Source organism: Stomoxys calcitrans, chromosome 2, assembly GCF_963082655.1.
Source record: "Stomoxys calcitrans chromosome 2, idStoCalc2.1, whole genome shotgun sequence".
Classification (NCBI taxonomy): Eukaryota; Metazoa; Arthropoda; class Insecta; order Diptera; family Muscidae; genus Stomoxys; species Stomoxys calcitrans.
Window position 1 is genome coordinate 100,525,631 of NC_081553.1, and position 15,175 is coordinate 100,540,805.

Here is a 15,175-nt window from a genome sequence, read left to right on the forward strand (position 1 = left end):
TGGGTTTCCCAAAAAGTAATTGCGGATTTTTCATATAGTCGGCGTTGACAAATTTTTTCACAGCTTGTGACTCTGTAATTGCATTCTTTCTTCTGTCAGCTGTTACTTTTAGCTTGCTTTAAAAAAAATTGTAAAAAAGTATATTTGATTAAAGTTCATTCTAAGTTTCATTAAAAATACATTTACTTTCTTTTAAAAAATCCGCAATTACTTTTTGGGCAACCAAATAGTTGACAGGTAGTTGCACTTAGCGAGAAAAAAATTTACTCAGTTGTTTATGGTACAATACCTAGTAGTTGTGTCATGGGTTCACCGTTATTTTATATATAACATCATTGTGATTGAAATTTCTATTGCAATTGATTGTATGTGGCATCTCTGCCGTAAACAGCTGTTCATATCAGCCGGTGTTATGTAGTTCGCCTGGCTCGCCTTCTTAAAAGCGAAGAAAATCTTCTTTTTGTATTAAATAACAAAGAATTAAACTAATTAATTTAAAAAAATGTGGTCAGTACTTAATTCTTCAATGCGGACTTTGGTGTTACGTCAGAAATTCACTATTGACGCTATACGAAGCTTGCATACTACCGCTGTATGTGAAGCTGCAAGGAAAGGTACACGCGAAAAAGCACGCAAGAAGAAAGTCAAAGTGGAAGTGAAAAAAGTCGGATTTATACCACACAATGAAAGAGATAATAAGTATGCCTATGGTTCTTCAGACAAAATGGACTAATTCAAGGGTTTTGGTAAAATTTTTAATATATTTTCAGATTGAATCTACAGCGGGAGAATAAACATGTTGATGACTCGTGGAAGCAAATTTCCACGGACAATTGTTATGTAGGCAAATACTATCGTTGGCCCGTCTATTCGGTGGCCGATGCCATACAATGCCATCGTGAAACCCACCATCCCAGCATGTACAATGAACCCAATGCCCCACTAATTGCCCATGTTGAAATGAATATGAAAGGAGAAAAGGCTACACGTTTTGTGGATAATTTCCAACGCATGGCTATGATGCCGCATAAATTCGATCATGGGGAAGAGAGGCGGATACTTGTATTCACCAAAGGCAATGTGAGTAGGAAATTACTATTTTTGGAGAAAGATTGCAAAAATTTCTAATAGGGTGGTATGAACTGTTAAGAAGGTGTCAAAATATGGTGTGGAGTAATCCAAATTTACCGTTTTACATGGAAAAAGAAGATAAGTCAATATACAACAGGTCAGCTATTAGGTAGTGATGTTATTATTCTAACCACATTTTTATGTGGAGGTCTCGATCCACGCCAAAGAAGCAATCGCCGCGGGAACAGGGTGGCCATTGGTTATTTAAAGGCGCCAATAACTCGCCTTGTTATCGATATCGTGCCGCCGGCGTCTCACTCTCCGCTCGATACCGCTGATTGTCCGCGACTGCCGTTGCAGCTACTCCGTATGGAGTATTCCACTATCCGCAACTTGTGGAGGCGCCCAGTAGCTTGCAGCTAAGCTTCTCTTGACAGCAATGAACACCACGCAGATCTGACCTCAATGTTCCAGCCTGGGTGGTGCTCACAGCTATCCCGGGCCGGGCGTGATCTTATATAAGAGCGCACGGACAAAGTTTATAATGATGTGCAACATATAGAAGAGCCACAGGCTCGAAATGGGGATTAATCTCCAAAGGATCTACAGGAGCCTACTTAATCATTTAAATTTAGCGCCGATTCCGAAGGCAGGAGTTCGGGCAAACACAAAATGAGTAATGCATATTATTAGCGCCAATTAGAAAGGACTACACGTCTTTACGTATTTTAAAATGCTTATTATAGCGATTAAAACTAAAGCTTGGCATATTTTGGATGCCAATCCATAGCGGTGTAATATTTCACTAGAAGGCAAACCGCTGAACCCCGCAATTGCCATCAATGAATTTGAGGAGTGCGAGGCAATTCATAACAACGCAGTATGTATTAGGTATTGGGCAGAAAACACGTAGTAGGGCAGTAAAAACATTGAAAGGATGCCAAAATCGCTATGGGTGGGTTCGAACTAATGCTCAGGGAATGGAAGATGAAGCTCAATACGTCCACGACAGACAAGGTTATAAGCTCATTTATACAAACAGGTGCGCTATGGTTTTGTTGTAGTGCTAGGAATATTGCGGCCGCATCTACCGCAACGCAATTCAGAGTCAGAACTACTCCGATATGCTGATGGAGGCTAACTTCTACAGGTGCAATGGTTGACTGTCGACTTCAAGGGCTGCGTTCACTTGTTAACTGTTCACCGTTTCTCTTACCGTATCTGCATGAAGGCTATCTAGACCCGCCTGAAACACCTTCTGATCTGAATGTTTTCTTTTATTGCGCTGAACCTCTCGCTCATGATCATGAAGATCCAACCTGATGGCTCTGGGTTGTGGTTGCCTATTCAAAATATTGCGATTTTGATGGTATCTGTGATAGCATCACAGTATATACTGCATAGAGAGTATGTAGTTTGCCTTCGTTCACCTAGAATCGTTGTCTCCTGATGGAGGTGGCAGCATTCTGACTGGTCTGAATGTTATTCCATTGCGTGTCGCCCAGCTGGCCCGCCAATGGATTTGTATGTAATCATCACGCTTTTTTTTTGTCAGAAAGTGCTACCGGCTTGTGAACCTTGTTTCTACTTTTGAGCTTATCAAAAAGACCTAAAGACCAAAAAAAAATTTTGGTTTTTTCAGTCATTGTTACGATCAGTCATTCAGATCAGTCATTGTTACGAGGAAAACAGACTCTGAGCTCGTGTCTTACCTCTTGCAGGGGTTCAAAAGTGACCCAACAGTAGAACACAACTTGCCAATGCCGGCGCCTAAGTTTCTTTAAGTCCTCTGTCCATAAATTCCTACCTACCTGCTAATTACCAATTTCAGTTCCCGTTTCGAAATCCCGTTCGATTTTGAGTACCACTGCCTTCGTTGGGAAATTGAGCGACACTGCAGCCATTGATCATTAAGAAATTAATTTTTTCTCTTATTTTTTCAGGACGAAATAGCAGAAGCCAGACAGGCTGGTGCCACTCTTGTCGGTGGTGTTGAACTTATCAAGGACATTACAAACGGCGAACTTTTACTCACCGATTACCAATATGTTATAGCACATCCAAATATATTACCCGAATTAGTGGCATTGCGTGGTCTAATGAAACGTAAATTTCCCAATCCCAAATCTGAGACTTTGGGCACAAATCTAGCTGAAATGATACAGCGTTTCGCCGATGGTGTCAGTTATATGGCAAACAAAGATGAACACCAACAAGATTTTGGTTTAATAACAACGACTATTGGTACACTAAATATGGATGCCAAACATTTGGAGGACAATTTGTGTTCCTTACTCAAGGACATAAATAGCGTGAGGCCTAAACGTGAGGGCAGATTTATAACGCGAGTTCTTCTCAAAAGTCCTCCCAGTCGGGAGCAATTGAAAATTGATGCATTTTTATATGTGCCAGAAATGTTTGTAAAATCTAGTGGTGGCAGCCAGCAAAAATCAGTCAAAAATACAAAAGTTGAAAAGGATGATGACGACGAAGTCGAAAAGAAACAAGCAGAGGCAGCTGTTAATTAGTTACTAAGGAGCCATGCTTTATTTTTACATATATTAAAGCATAATGGTTATTAAAATTAATTTTAATAAAAAAAATACCTTACCATTCTTTGCCGACGGCGTAGTCGAAGGCGAATTTCACATTTCATGGTATTCTGTAACTTATTCGCCTTCGACAGTTTGATAAAAAAAAAACATTGAGGTATATAAAAAAAAATAATATAAAAGTAGGTTCCATACTCTTTCGACAAACAGGCGCGATGTAGTTTAGAACGCAATATACTTATATACGATCGTTTTCGTCAAATTTGACAGTCGAATTCGACTTATATATGTGATACCAAAAATGTTTGTAAAAATTTCGACATTCGACTACGCCATCGCCAACCAGCATAAGGGGGTATATATAAAAATACATCGAATTTCATACAAATTTTATTCGTATAAAAAAAACTGCTGAGCTTGAGTTATTCATTCTTGTATAAATTCGCCGTACTCATGAGGAATAAACGAATAGTCAGATTTTCCCTCATGAATTTGATAATAAACAGTTTTATATTTGGCATTAAAAGTGAATCTATAAACAGTGTCCAAAGAGTCAACATCGCTCATCAGGTTTTCGACTCTATTTAAAAATTCCAACAAGAATGATGTACAAACATTAGGTTTCCACGAGCATTTCTGTAATGATCGGCAAAGCAATAACAAAAACAAAACTTATTAATCATTTCTCTTAGGGCAATACGTTGTTCCTTCCTACCTTTGGTATATCAGATAATTTTTGATATTCAAGCGGCTCCCTGACAATGCCATCGCTATCTTTGTAAGCTATGTAGATTTCCTTGATATTGGATAAATATCCTTGAAGCCAATATTTAAGAAGTTTCAAATCGTCATTTCTAAGTTCGCTCAGCATTTGTTTTACAGCAACAAAACGTTGTCCATTCAGAGTTTCTAAGTCATTTCTGAAATGAAAAAAGATTTAGTGAACACTATTCTGTTAATTTAATGATAGAGAACAAATTCCAAAACTAGATCTAATTGAACCAAGAGCATTTCTTAGAACACATACTATGCGATTAGATAGATAAAGACACTCGATTTAGGGTAATAAAAACATAAACGAACCTACTAAAATGGAACGAACCGAAGAGAAAAATCTTCCGTGTAAAAAGCAAAAATGGTGGAGCACTGCTGACCTTCCATCCATTGCTTTAATGCTGTTTAGAACCATGGGAAAAAATTACCGCAATCTCTCTTTTGTGAATTTCGCTCTTTATCTCTTTATGGGAGGGGAATTTTTCAAATTTAGAAACGCGGTTGTTTAAATCGACCATTATTTATAAATATACTAGCTAAACCGGGCCCTTTCCGCTGCGCCTTCTTTTACTTTATATGGAGGAAAATTTTCCTTTGAATTTTTTCGACAATTAAAGAGCTTTTAGTAAAACACCATGCTACGGGAATAGTATATCGCTTGACTAACAGTTTAACATTATAAGTGCCTTTATCTGAATCCCATATGATCTTTATTGGTTTACGAATTTAAGTTTGGATGTAAGGTGTAGTCCATTGTTAAAATACTTTATTTCAGCCCGATATTCTCATGATATCTGATTTAGGGGTGTTTTCGGGGCTGAGGTGGTCCCCCAGACACTTGGCCCTGAAAAATATCAGCAACGTGCTCTTCTCTCAAAAACCATTTATTTAAAACCCATATTGCCATTAGCTTAAGGGGAGTTTACACGATGAGGCGTCCCCCAAACACATGGCCCCAATATTGGTTATCAAATTCGTTTTCTAATCTCAAATGCCTTTCATTTGAGCCACATATTGGCATGGTCGAAAAGTTTTTACACTTTGGGGGGTTTTTTGGGGAAGGGGTGATGCCCTAAATACATGGCCCTACATTTGGATATCAAATTCGTATTCTACTCCCAAATACCTTTATTTGAGCAGCATATTACGATAGTTAGTAAAAAATTGCTGTTTGTGGGATATTTTGGGCAAGGGGTTAACCCCCAAAAAATTGGTACCGAAAGTGGATATCAATTCTTGCTCTACCCCCAATACGTTTCATTTAATTTTGGGGTGTTTGGGGGGGCGGTAGTCCCTCTTATTGCAAAAGCCAGGTTTGTTTTGACGTATGGGCCCTAGAAACATTGAATATCGAGCACCAATACGTCCTATTTTGGGGTTGTAATGGTGGTGGGACGTCCCTCTAGACAGTTGGTCCCGAATCTTGATATCCGATTCATGGTCTACTACCAAATACCTTTCATTTGAGCAACATTTTTTCATAGTCGGCAAACATTAGTCTCACATTTGGATATCAGATTCGTATTTCACACTCAAATACCTTTTATTTAAGCCCCATATTGTCATGGTCAGTAAATAAGTCCTGTTTGGAGAAGGGATGGACCCTCAGAAACTTGGTACCACATTTGGATATCCGATTCGTATTTTACTCGCAAATACCTTTCATTTGAGCCCCACATTGCCATGGTCGGTATATGTGTCAAATTTTGGGGTATTTTGGGGGTTGGGTTGGACCCCCAAACACTTGGTCATACAATTGGATATCAGATTCGTTTTCTAATTTGAATACCTTTCATTTGAGTTCCATATTGTCGTTATTGGTGTATATATATATTTGGTCGGTTCAGCCGTTTCTGAGTCTATAAGGAATACACAAACAAACACAAATTGATTTTTATATATAAGATATATATATATATATATATATATATATATATATATATATATATTTATATATATATATATATATATATATATATATATATATATATATATATATATATATATATATATATATATATATATATATATATATATATATATATATATATATATATATATATATATATATATATATATATATATATATATATATATATATATATATATATATATATATATATATGTATATATATATATATATATATATATATATATATACATATATATGTATATATATATATATATATATATATATATATATATATATATATATATATATATATATATATATATATATATATATATATATATATATATATATATATATATATATATATATATATATATATATATATATATATATATATATATATATATATATATATATATATATATATATACATATATATATATTAAATTCGAGATCAAATTTCATTAGATACGAAAACGCACTTGATCACGTGTGCGATCCCATGGCAGCCGGTTGTACGTACCGGATTGACCCGATGGAGAAGGGCTGCCGTCTCAGTGTACAACACACTGCTACAACAACAACAACAACGCATGCGGTAATTCGGCTCCAGGTTCGTATAAAGGAAGTGCCTCATGTAGATGGAAATTTTCTGTTCAAAAAGGTGATTGAAAAATGTTTCAATTAAAAAAATTGCATACTCAATTAAAAATTTTATTGAAATTTCCTATATATCCAATTAATTATTTAATTGGATCTATTAAAAATTTATTGAAAATATGCAATTATTGTATTCAAATTTTTGCGAAAAGCTCGGTGTATAGGGCGCAAATTCCTGGAACACGATGTTGACGTTTATGTTTGAGTCCACGATCACTTCTTAGAAATACCTCCGGGGGGTTTTCCAAAAATGCAAAAAGCAAATATTGTTTTCCGAATTATAAAAGAAAGATTAGCGGGTTGGGTCTACCGACATCGACTAACAGTAATTAATTAACCCGATTCGGGTATAACCTTGGTTTCGTTGTTGTAGCGTTCTGTTGAGTGTCAAGACCCAGGAACTCTGCGACTAAGATGGGGTGCGTCCGCAGGTATCTGGGTCTGGGTCGAGTGGGTCTGGCTGGGCAGTTAAACAGGTGACGTGTATCGTGCGGTCCCTGGTTACAATCGTGACATACATCTAGCACGTCGGCATCAGGTGCAATGGGAGGCGGTCGTTCTCCAAGAACTAAATTTGCCCGGTAGCCATTTATCGCATCTGCTACCGTGTGTGCATGAATGAATTGTCTAGACCTGCTTGATATGCCGCTTGATCTAGAGGTTATCTCTTGTAGCGCTGAACCTCACCCTCTAGATCATGTAGATCTACCTTAAGGCTCCTGGGCGGTGGATATCTTTTCACAAGGTGATGATTTGGATGGTCTCTGCGATAACAGCCCAAAAGGTATTTGCTAAGACAGCATGTAGATATGTTTTCGCACTGGTAGGATCTTTGTCTACTGACGGAGGTGGTCCACATGAGAACTGAGGAGACAGCCCGTCGCAGTTCGGAGGGCGGGATTCTGGCAGATCTGAATATTATTCCACTACGTGTGACAAAGTTGGCGAGACCACACTGACGCTGCATAACTTACCACAGACCGGCCTATTGCTTTGTACGTGGTCAACAAGGTTTCTTTGTCTGCACCCCAAGTGCTGACAGGAAGTGACTTGAAGACCTTGTTTCTATTTTTGACTTTATCGCAAATTGCTGTAGCATGTGGAAATAATGTGTTAGAGCTTTCAAATGTGACAACAAGTAACAGCCCAAAAGTTATTTTTGCTTAGACAGCATGTAGATATGTTTTCGCACTGGTAGGATCTTTGTCTACTGACGGAGGTGGTCCACATGAGAACTGAGGAGACAGCCCGTCGCAGTTCGGAGGGCGGCATTCTGGCAGATCTGAATATTATTCCACTACGTGTGACAAAGTTGGCGAGACCACACTGACGCTGCATAACTTACCACAGACCGGCCTATTGCTTTGTACGTGGTCAACAAGGTTTCTTTGTCTGCACCCCAAGTGCTGACAGGAAGTGACTTGAAGACCTTGTTTCTACTTTTCACTTTATCGCAAATTGCTGTAGCATGTGGGAAGAATGTGTTAGAGCTTTCAAATGTGACGACAAGTATTTTGGGACACTTGATGGTCGGAATCAATTCTCCATCGACCATCACACTCAGCTCAGTATTCACCTCACGCGTATTTGTAGTTAACAATGTAGCTGAACATTTGGTGCCATATTTCTTGCAGCGAAATATGAGGCAAGTTCGTTGATCAGATCAGAGGATGCAATGGAAATGTCTGGTGGGCTGCTGCACCTCCTCGTAAACCTAGTGGGGGCATCCTCATTTACCGTGCAAGACGTGGAGCTTTCAATTTGCTCTGCCAAAGCCATGTCCCGCTGGTCGCTACCTAGGGGACAATGCAATGGAGTGTGATGCGCATTAAAGTCCCCTAGAAACAGACGATTATGGCCAGATAGTAACCCACTTATGTCGGGGTTGTAAGCTTGGTCATTAATCGGGACACAGCTACCAACCAGCGGTATGTACACGTTGACTGCTATCCCCATGCACTCCATGTAGGGGTCACTAGTGCTAGGCGCAGGCGAGATGGGTCTATATTGGGAACGGGTGGCTGTACCCTTGTTTATGCCAGAATATTTGTTAAGTATTACATTGTCTACAACTTTATTACAAGATGTGTCGCCTAGCGGACCTCCGTTTGGACTTGCCTATAAAAAAGCTCCCTTATCATTGAGGTATAATTTAAATCGTTCTGCACTTATTGTTATAAGAGAAGTCGCTCTGCACTTAGTGGGCAAACCTGCATTTCGTTTCCTTAAGAAATTCCTGCAAGCTAATAGTAAACATTGTTAAGATCTTACATTTTTTGCTCGGCTTTGTCTGGTATGATTCCTTGTGTTCTACCAACGTAATAAATATCAAATTTTCCCAATGACGTCTTATGAACTAAGACCTGGAATACGTTGTCATCATAGATCATTGAGCCTTTGCCATTTGAAGTTTTACCAGTAGGATCTTAAATAAAAAAAAAATCAAAATAAATAAATTAAAAATGTTTAAACAATTCTGCAAAAGTGTACATATTGCAATGGTCTCAAACACAAAAAAAGGATCAGAAATTGATGAATGTGTTGGCTATATTCAAAACTGGAACGAAAAATAAGCTGGAGATGAAATAAAAAAGGTCCAGGCTTCAGTTCGATTTATAGTAGACTAGAAATGAGGGTGGTGGCGGCAGACCCAAACCTCTTTTGGAAAATGAACTCAGGACCTCGCACATTCTACCAGTGTCCTCCTGCAACACCGATTATCCCAAACTTAGCTTTCTTTAATAATCAAAGAGCTTCACCGTTCGAAAGACTCCATAGTCTCGGAACGCCGGACGTATGTCATTCAAGAAAAGGCGAACTGGTCGAGCTTCGGGGACTATACTGAGAACCTTTTCAGACGAAGGCCAACCACATCAGCGACCGCTCGTCTCGTCCCAGGCGATTGAACAGAAAACCGGACCCTGGTTCTGTTCGGTTTGCCAGAACCGCATCCATCATCGGTCGGTGTCGGTGAGGTGTAAGCGGCCTCTGACCTTACGTCACTACGGGAGTATTGTCACATTCGGTATGTTGCTAGGTGCTGTGCGAACTAGATAGCAGTGGGTAACAAGCGTCGACGTCGTCGCCTTTTGCATCCTCTTCGTCGGACTATATGACAACTATATTTTCTTGGGGATCAGACTATCTCTCCCTATTTTTACCATAGACCGACCACCCGACCTCATATTCTTTGAGGTCGGACGTTTATCAATCAGAATAAGGCCGATTGGGTCAGCTTCAGAGAACACACCAATCACCGCTTCAGTGACAGCCCCCTCAAATGTGCTAGCTGCCGAGAGGAAATTCCCAGTCATCATTAACGCAGCAGCAGTTCGCTTTATACCAGCCGGGCGAGTACCCCAAATGCGGCTCGATTCCACGGCGAAGTTAGTGGAACTCGCAAACGGGCGTTGTGGGATTCGTTGCACGGACCCCATTCCCCATCCTGAAACAGGGAGATGAATCTGGAAATCAACTGGGTAGTCAACGAAAATAAGAGAATTTTGTGGATAGAACACTTGAAGCAGTGGTCTACTGTTAAGTCTCTCGAAACCCGGTAAGCGGGACGACAGGACCTCAGTCACCTTTGGCAACGCAACAGTGACCGATCCGAAGAAGTACGTCAGGTTGTTCAACCGTCAATTTGTTGTGCGTCCTGAGAGTGACAGGGCTAGGAGGAGGGCCATTTTTCCGACCAGACCGATCTCACTACTCTCACCTGAAACGCTGCGTCGCGAATTATCTTTGTGGTCGCCAGTCATTTGTGGAAACAGGAAGTTCCCCAAGACCGGGTTATATCTCCGGCACTGTTTAACGTCTACCAATACTCCATAAGGTAGGTCTAAATGATCTAGAACGTGAAGTGCAGCGCTACAAGAGAGAAACTCTAGATCAAGCGTTATATTAGCAGTTTTTTTCCCCGATGACTGCTGTGTGTGTGGCTACAATTACAACCATTTAACTATTTTTAGGGCACCATTGTTGCTTCTTTAAGGCATAAAAGAAACGAAAACTAATGTACTGTAGGTATTATACGTACCTCCAAATACCAGCTGAGATAAACGCATGTGGTGCACCGATTGGTTGTCATTGTAAACATTCTTCTTCGGCGCTTGTTGTACCATGAACAATTTTCCATTGCAGCGAGAGACACAAACCGTAAAACTATATTTTGTATAACAAAATTCCATAATTCGTTCCAGAATACCACGGCGAGTGTACACATTTGTACGTTCTATATCATCCGGTGTTGTTGGCGCCCTCTCTTCCTCAAGGGCCAACATTGACGTTCCACTGAATACTGCATGCAGAAGAGGGTGAAAAAGGTTAGTTTGTGTTTCATACTTTAGAAAACCAAACAAATCCTCGCTGGCATTCAAGTCCAATGGATACGACGATGGCTCTGGTTCTTTAAAGTGGTTCTTTATCCTATGGGCCGGATTGAATTTTATATGGTCAATGTTGTAGATGCCAACCAAACGGGGACGTTCAAAATAATTTCTCTTGTTTTCAAATCTTGTAAAAACTTTCACGGTTAGTAGATATATAGAATTCGAATGCGATTTCGTGGTCGAGGTCGACATTGTTTGATTGCTTGGACGGAGTCCTGAGGCCTAAATCAATTACAAACTCAAATTAAAACAAAAAAAAAAATAATATTGTAGTTAATAAAAACAATAACAATGTTACCGTACTTTTAATCGATTATCATAAATATAGGCAATGCGTCATCTTAAGGGCACTTTACACTATTTGTCTGCTGTTACAATGCCTTATTCTCTAACGGTAGTTATAGATGTACCATTTTTATAACCTTCATCCGTTAATTATTAGAAATATTGGGTTGCCCAAATAGTAATTGCGGATTTTTTAAAAGAAAGTAAATGCGTTTTAACAAAACTTAGAATGAACTTTAATCAAATATACTTTTTTACACTTTTTTTCTAAAGCAAGCTAAAATTAACAGCTGATAACTGACAGAAGAAAGAATGCAATTACAGATTCACAAGCTATAAAAAAAAATTTGTCAACGCCGACTATATGAAAAATCCGCAATTACTATTTGGGCAACCCAATATATGTATGTGTATCATTTGGTTATATGCTTTTCTAGGCGATAAAGGTAAACAATTTAGTTTCTAAATCAAAACAATGATTTCATTTCCCCGTGAATAGCATTCCCACTAAAGGTTCCCAAACATAGAAAAAAAAAATAATGTTGCTGACATATTGGGTTGCCCAAAAAGTAATTGCGGATTTTTCATATAGTCGGCGTTGACAAATTTTTTCACAGCTTGTGACTCTGTTATTGCATTCTTTCCTCTGTCAGTTATCAGCTGTTACTTTTAGCTTGCTTTAGAAAAAAAGTGTAAAAAAGTATATTTGATTAAAGTTTATTCTAAGTTTTATTAAAAATGCATTAACTTTCTTTTAAAAAATCCGCAATTACTTTTTGGGCAACCCAATATTACGCAAATTCAAAGTATTCCTGGAAATCCCCGGTATTGGCTTGAAAACAAAAATAACATGATGGTTAATAGAAATAACTTGTTAAAAAATTTCTATAAAGATAATGAATATGAGTGTATCTATCTATCTCTATTTAAGTTTATATAAATACATCTACATATCTCTATATACAAATATATGTATTAAATCGTTGCGTGTTTGACTGATTGGCTGACTGATCACCGCCCAGCTCAAAGCATGGCGAAACAATAGCTGTGTTCGGGAACTAAAAAGTTCCCTAAAGTTGTCCAACGAGAGGAGCGGGAGGAGTAGTCCCTCATGCGTCTTGGCTACTCATGAGAGAAGGGGGATCGGTCTGTACGACTCCCCCTTGCTCGTGTCCTTTTCAGGTTTCAGTATAATAGTGTTCAGATAGGCTGAGGACAGTTGTAAGATAATCGATTCCAGGCAGATCCAGATTCTTCAGCATCAGTGTAGAGGTTCTGTCTGGAAACAGGGCTTTGCGCGACTTGACGCCACGGATGACTTTCGTAACTTCGTGCACGGTTGTTGTTGTAGCAGTGAGTTGTGCACTGAAAGACTCCATCGGGCCAATGCGGTACGTACAACCGGCTGCCATGGGAATGCACGGTAAATTGAGATGGCTGTCCAGCCACAGGGAAATCACGGATATACGAATGGCTCCCCTTCTAGCCTTTTCACTCTCGGGTCAATAAATTAACGTTTATCTAAGGAAAATATCTCACAAGTATCGCCAACATTTTTTATTTAAAAAAATTGTTTTCCAAACAAGCAAATAAAAACCCAACCAAAACAGAAATCAGCTGTTCTTCCGCAAAGTTTCACTGGAAGTCGTTTGCGTACTTTCGCTTGCAAATTTTTTAAAGAGAGTAAAATGGCTATTACTCCTCTGTAAATTTTTACTGGCCAAAGGTGGTCTCATTTGTACAAGAACCATGACATAATTACCAGGTAGTGTACCGTAAACAGCTGAGTACAATCTTTTCTCGCGTAGTACACTATCTGTCAACCAGTTTTGGTTGTGTGTGTATTATAGATAAGAACTATAACTACACACAGAAAACGATAAATGGCCCGAACCACTAACATACTCAGAGTCAGAGTTGCACTAATCACTGATTTTGGCAGATAGTGCACTCAATATTTTGTTGTTGGGCAACTGCCACTACCTGTATATTAATATATCTTGACAACAACCACTAATCATACGGTGCAATCCGCGATCTTGTCATCAAGCTGATCGACGTTTTGCCAACACACTTAAAGAAATTTGTGTGCATGTGTGTATACGTGTTCATACATGAGCAGAGACTATGCGTGAAAGAAGATATCAACAAAGAGAATGCAAACAAAAAGCTGTCATCTTAATATCGCCAAAGCTGGCTGACTGTTAACTGTTGTTCGCGTGAGGCCAACTTCAAATCCCACTAGAACGTCAAACTCTTTTGATCTTGTGGCTGCTACACATGATAGTGCAAATAAAAACTAGAATGTCAATTTGACAGTTGACAGAAGTTTGATAGCCTAGTGGGAATTTGCGGCTTATGACTTTACCTTCTAATTGTACCAAGGCACATTCCAAGAATGTAAGAAAAATGTAAACAATGACAAGTTTGACAAGCTTAATGATGAAAATTGGAAAAATTTTATTTCGGCTGATCGCTTGGCTTAGCCTTGTTGAGTTAATCCTGCATTGAACACATGGCGAAACAATTAAAGGTAGTCTCATTTGTACAACAACCACAAATCATATGGTGCAATCCGCCATCTTGCCATCAAGCTGATCGACGTTTTGCCAACACACGCAAAGAAATTTGTGTACGTGTGCGTACATGAACAGATAATACGCGAGAAGGAAGATAACAACAAAGAGAATGCAAACATCTCTTTGTTGTTGTTAATACCGAAAGTAGAATTCAGTAAAAACGAAAATTTTCGTTTCGTTTTCATCTCTGCTGACAAAATTTGAAGTTTGAACAAATTTCAAAACCAAAAATTTAATTTAGAAAACTGCTTTCTTCTATTTTATAATTTCTCTTTGGAATTTATCACAATTTATTGTTGATAGTTTAGGTTTAGGTTGAATGGAATGTCGTGAAACTGGAGTCTATTCAGGGATTATACACATTCCGCCAAGAACTTCGACCTCACTGTCCTAGAACCCACGGCCTTGAGGGCTCTAAATCCCTTCCCAAAATTTCCTTTACGGGTATCGTTATGGCACAGAGCTGCCCGAAAAAAAACGTACGCTCATACGGCAGTCTCACCGACGCACCGATATTTTGTGTGTCGGAGTATGGCGTATAAAGACAGAGGTATCATTGCCTTCAAACACAGGATTTGCGAGAAGCGAATCGCAAGAACACCCCACCCTTGACGTGTTCCCCTAATCACGAACCTTCTGACAACATATCTACGAAGTCCGCGTTGATAGCCCTTTCACGTAGCATGCAGTCACACAAGGAGAAACTCAGTTAGACCCCGTGCGGTTCAGGACGGTGACTGTCGACCCATCTCCTCGTTATTAAATGCCCTCTCAATATTCAGGGAACCCAACGCGTACTCCTTAAGTAGGAGAGACGTCTCGACTTGCCGCAACACTTCGTGGAGGGCCATTTCCTCCGACCTGCCCTTGAGGTATGCCTGAAGTTTTCCACCTTTAGAAATAAAATATATTTTTTACAAAATGTGTTTTACATTTGTATTTTCATCATTA

The 15,175-nt window shown here is 39.0% G+C and overlaps 2 protein-coding genes across 3 annotated transcripts; one reads left to right on the forward strand and one right to left on the reverse strand.

Moving 5' to 3' along the window:
* Nucleotides 1-386: 386 nt before the first annotated feature.
* Nucleotides 387-4,000, forward strand: LOC106093801 (large ribosomal subunit protein uL1m). Its single transcript, XM_013260962.2, has 3 exons — nt 387-699; nt 771-1,080; nt 3,015-4,000. The coding sequence occupies exons 1-3, from the start codon at nt 503-505 to the stop codon at nt 3,597-3,599; spliced, it is 1,092 nt and encodes a 363-aa protein (XP_013116416.2). The 5' UTR covers nt 387-502; the 3' UTR covers nt 3,600-4,000.
* Nucleotides 3,986-11,790, reverse strand: LOC106093793 (uncharacterized). 2 transcript variants are annotated; one of them, XM_059362902.1, is made up of 5 exons: nt 11,664-11,790; nt 11,009-11,582; nt 9,241-9,394; nt 4,339-4,543; nt 3,986-4,259 (listed from the first exon to the last, which is right to left on the reverse strand). In XM_059362902.1, exons 2-5 carry the CDS (start codon nt 11,550-11,552, stop codon nt 4,050-4,052), a joined length of 1,113 nt encoding a protein of 370 aa, XP_059218885.1. In that variant the 5' UTR covers nt 11,553-11,582; nt 11,664-11,790; the 3' UTR covers nt 3,986-4,049. The 2 variants fall into 2 exon arrangements, with proteins under 2 accessions (XP_059218885.1, XP_013116405.2); XM_013260951.2 differs by lacking the exon at nt 11,664-11,790 and having other exon boundaries at nt 11,009-11,657.
* Between the last annotated feature and the right edge of the window lie 3,385 nt (nt 11,791-15,175).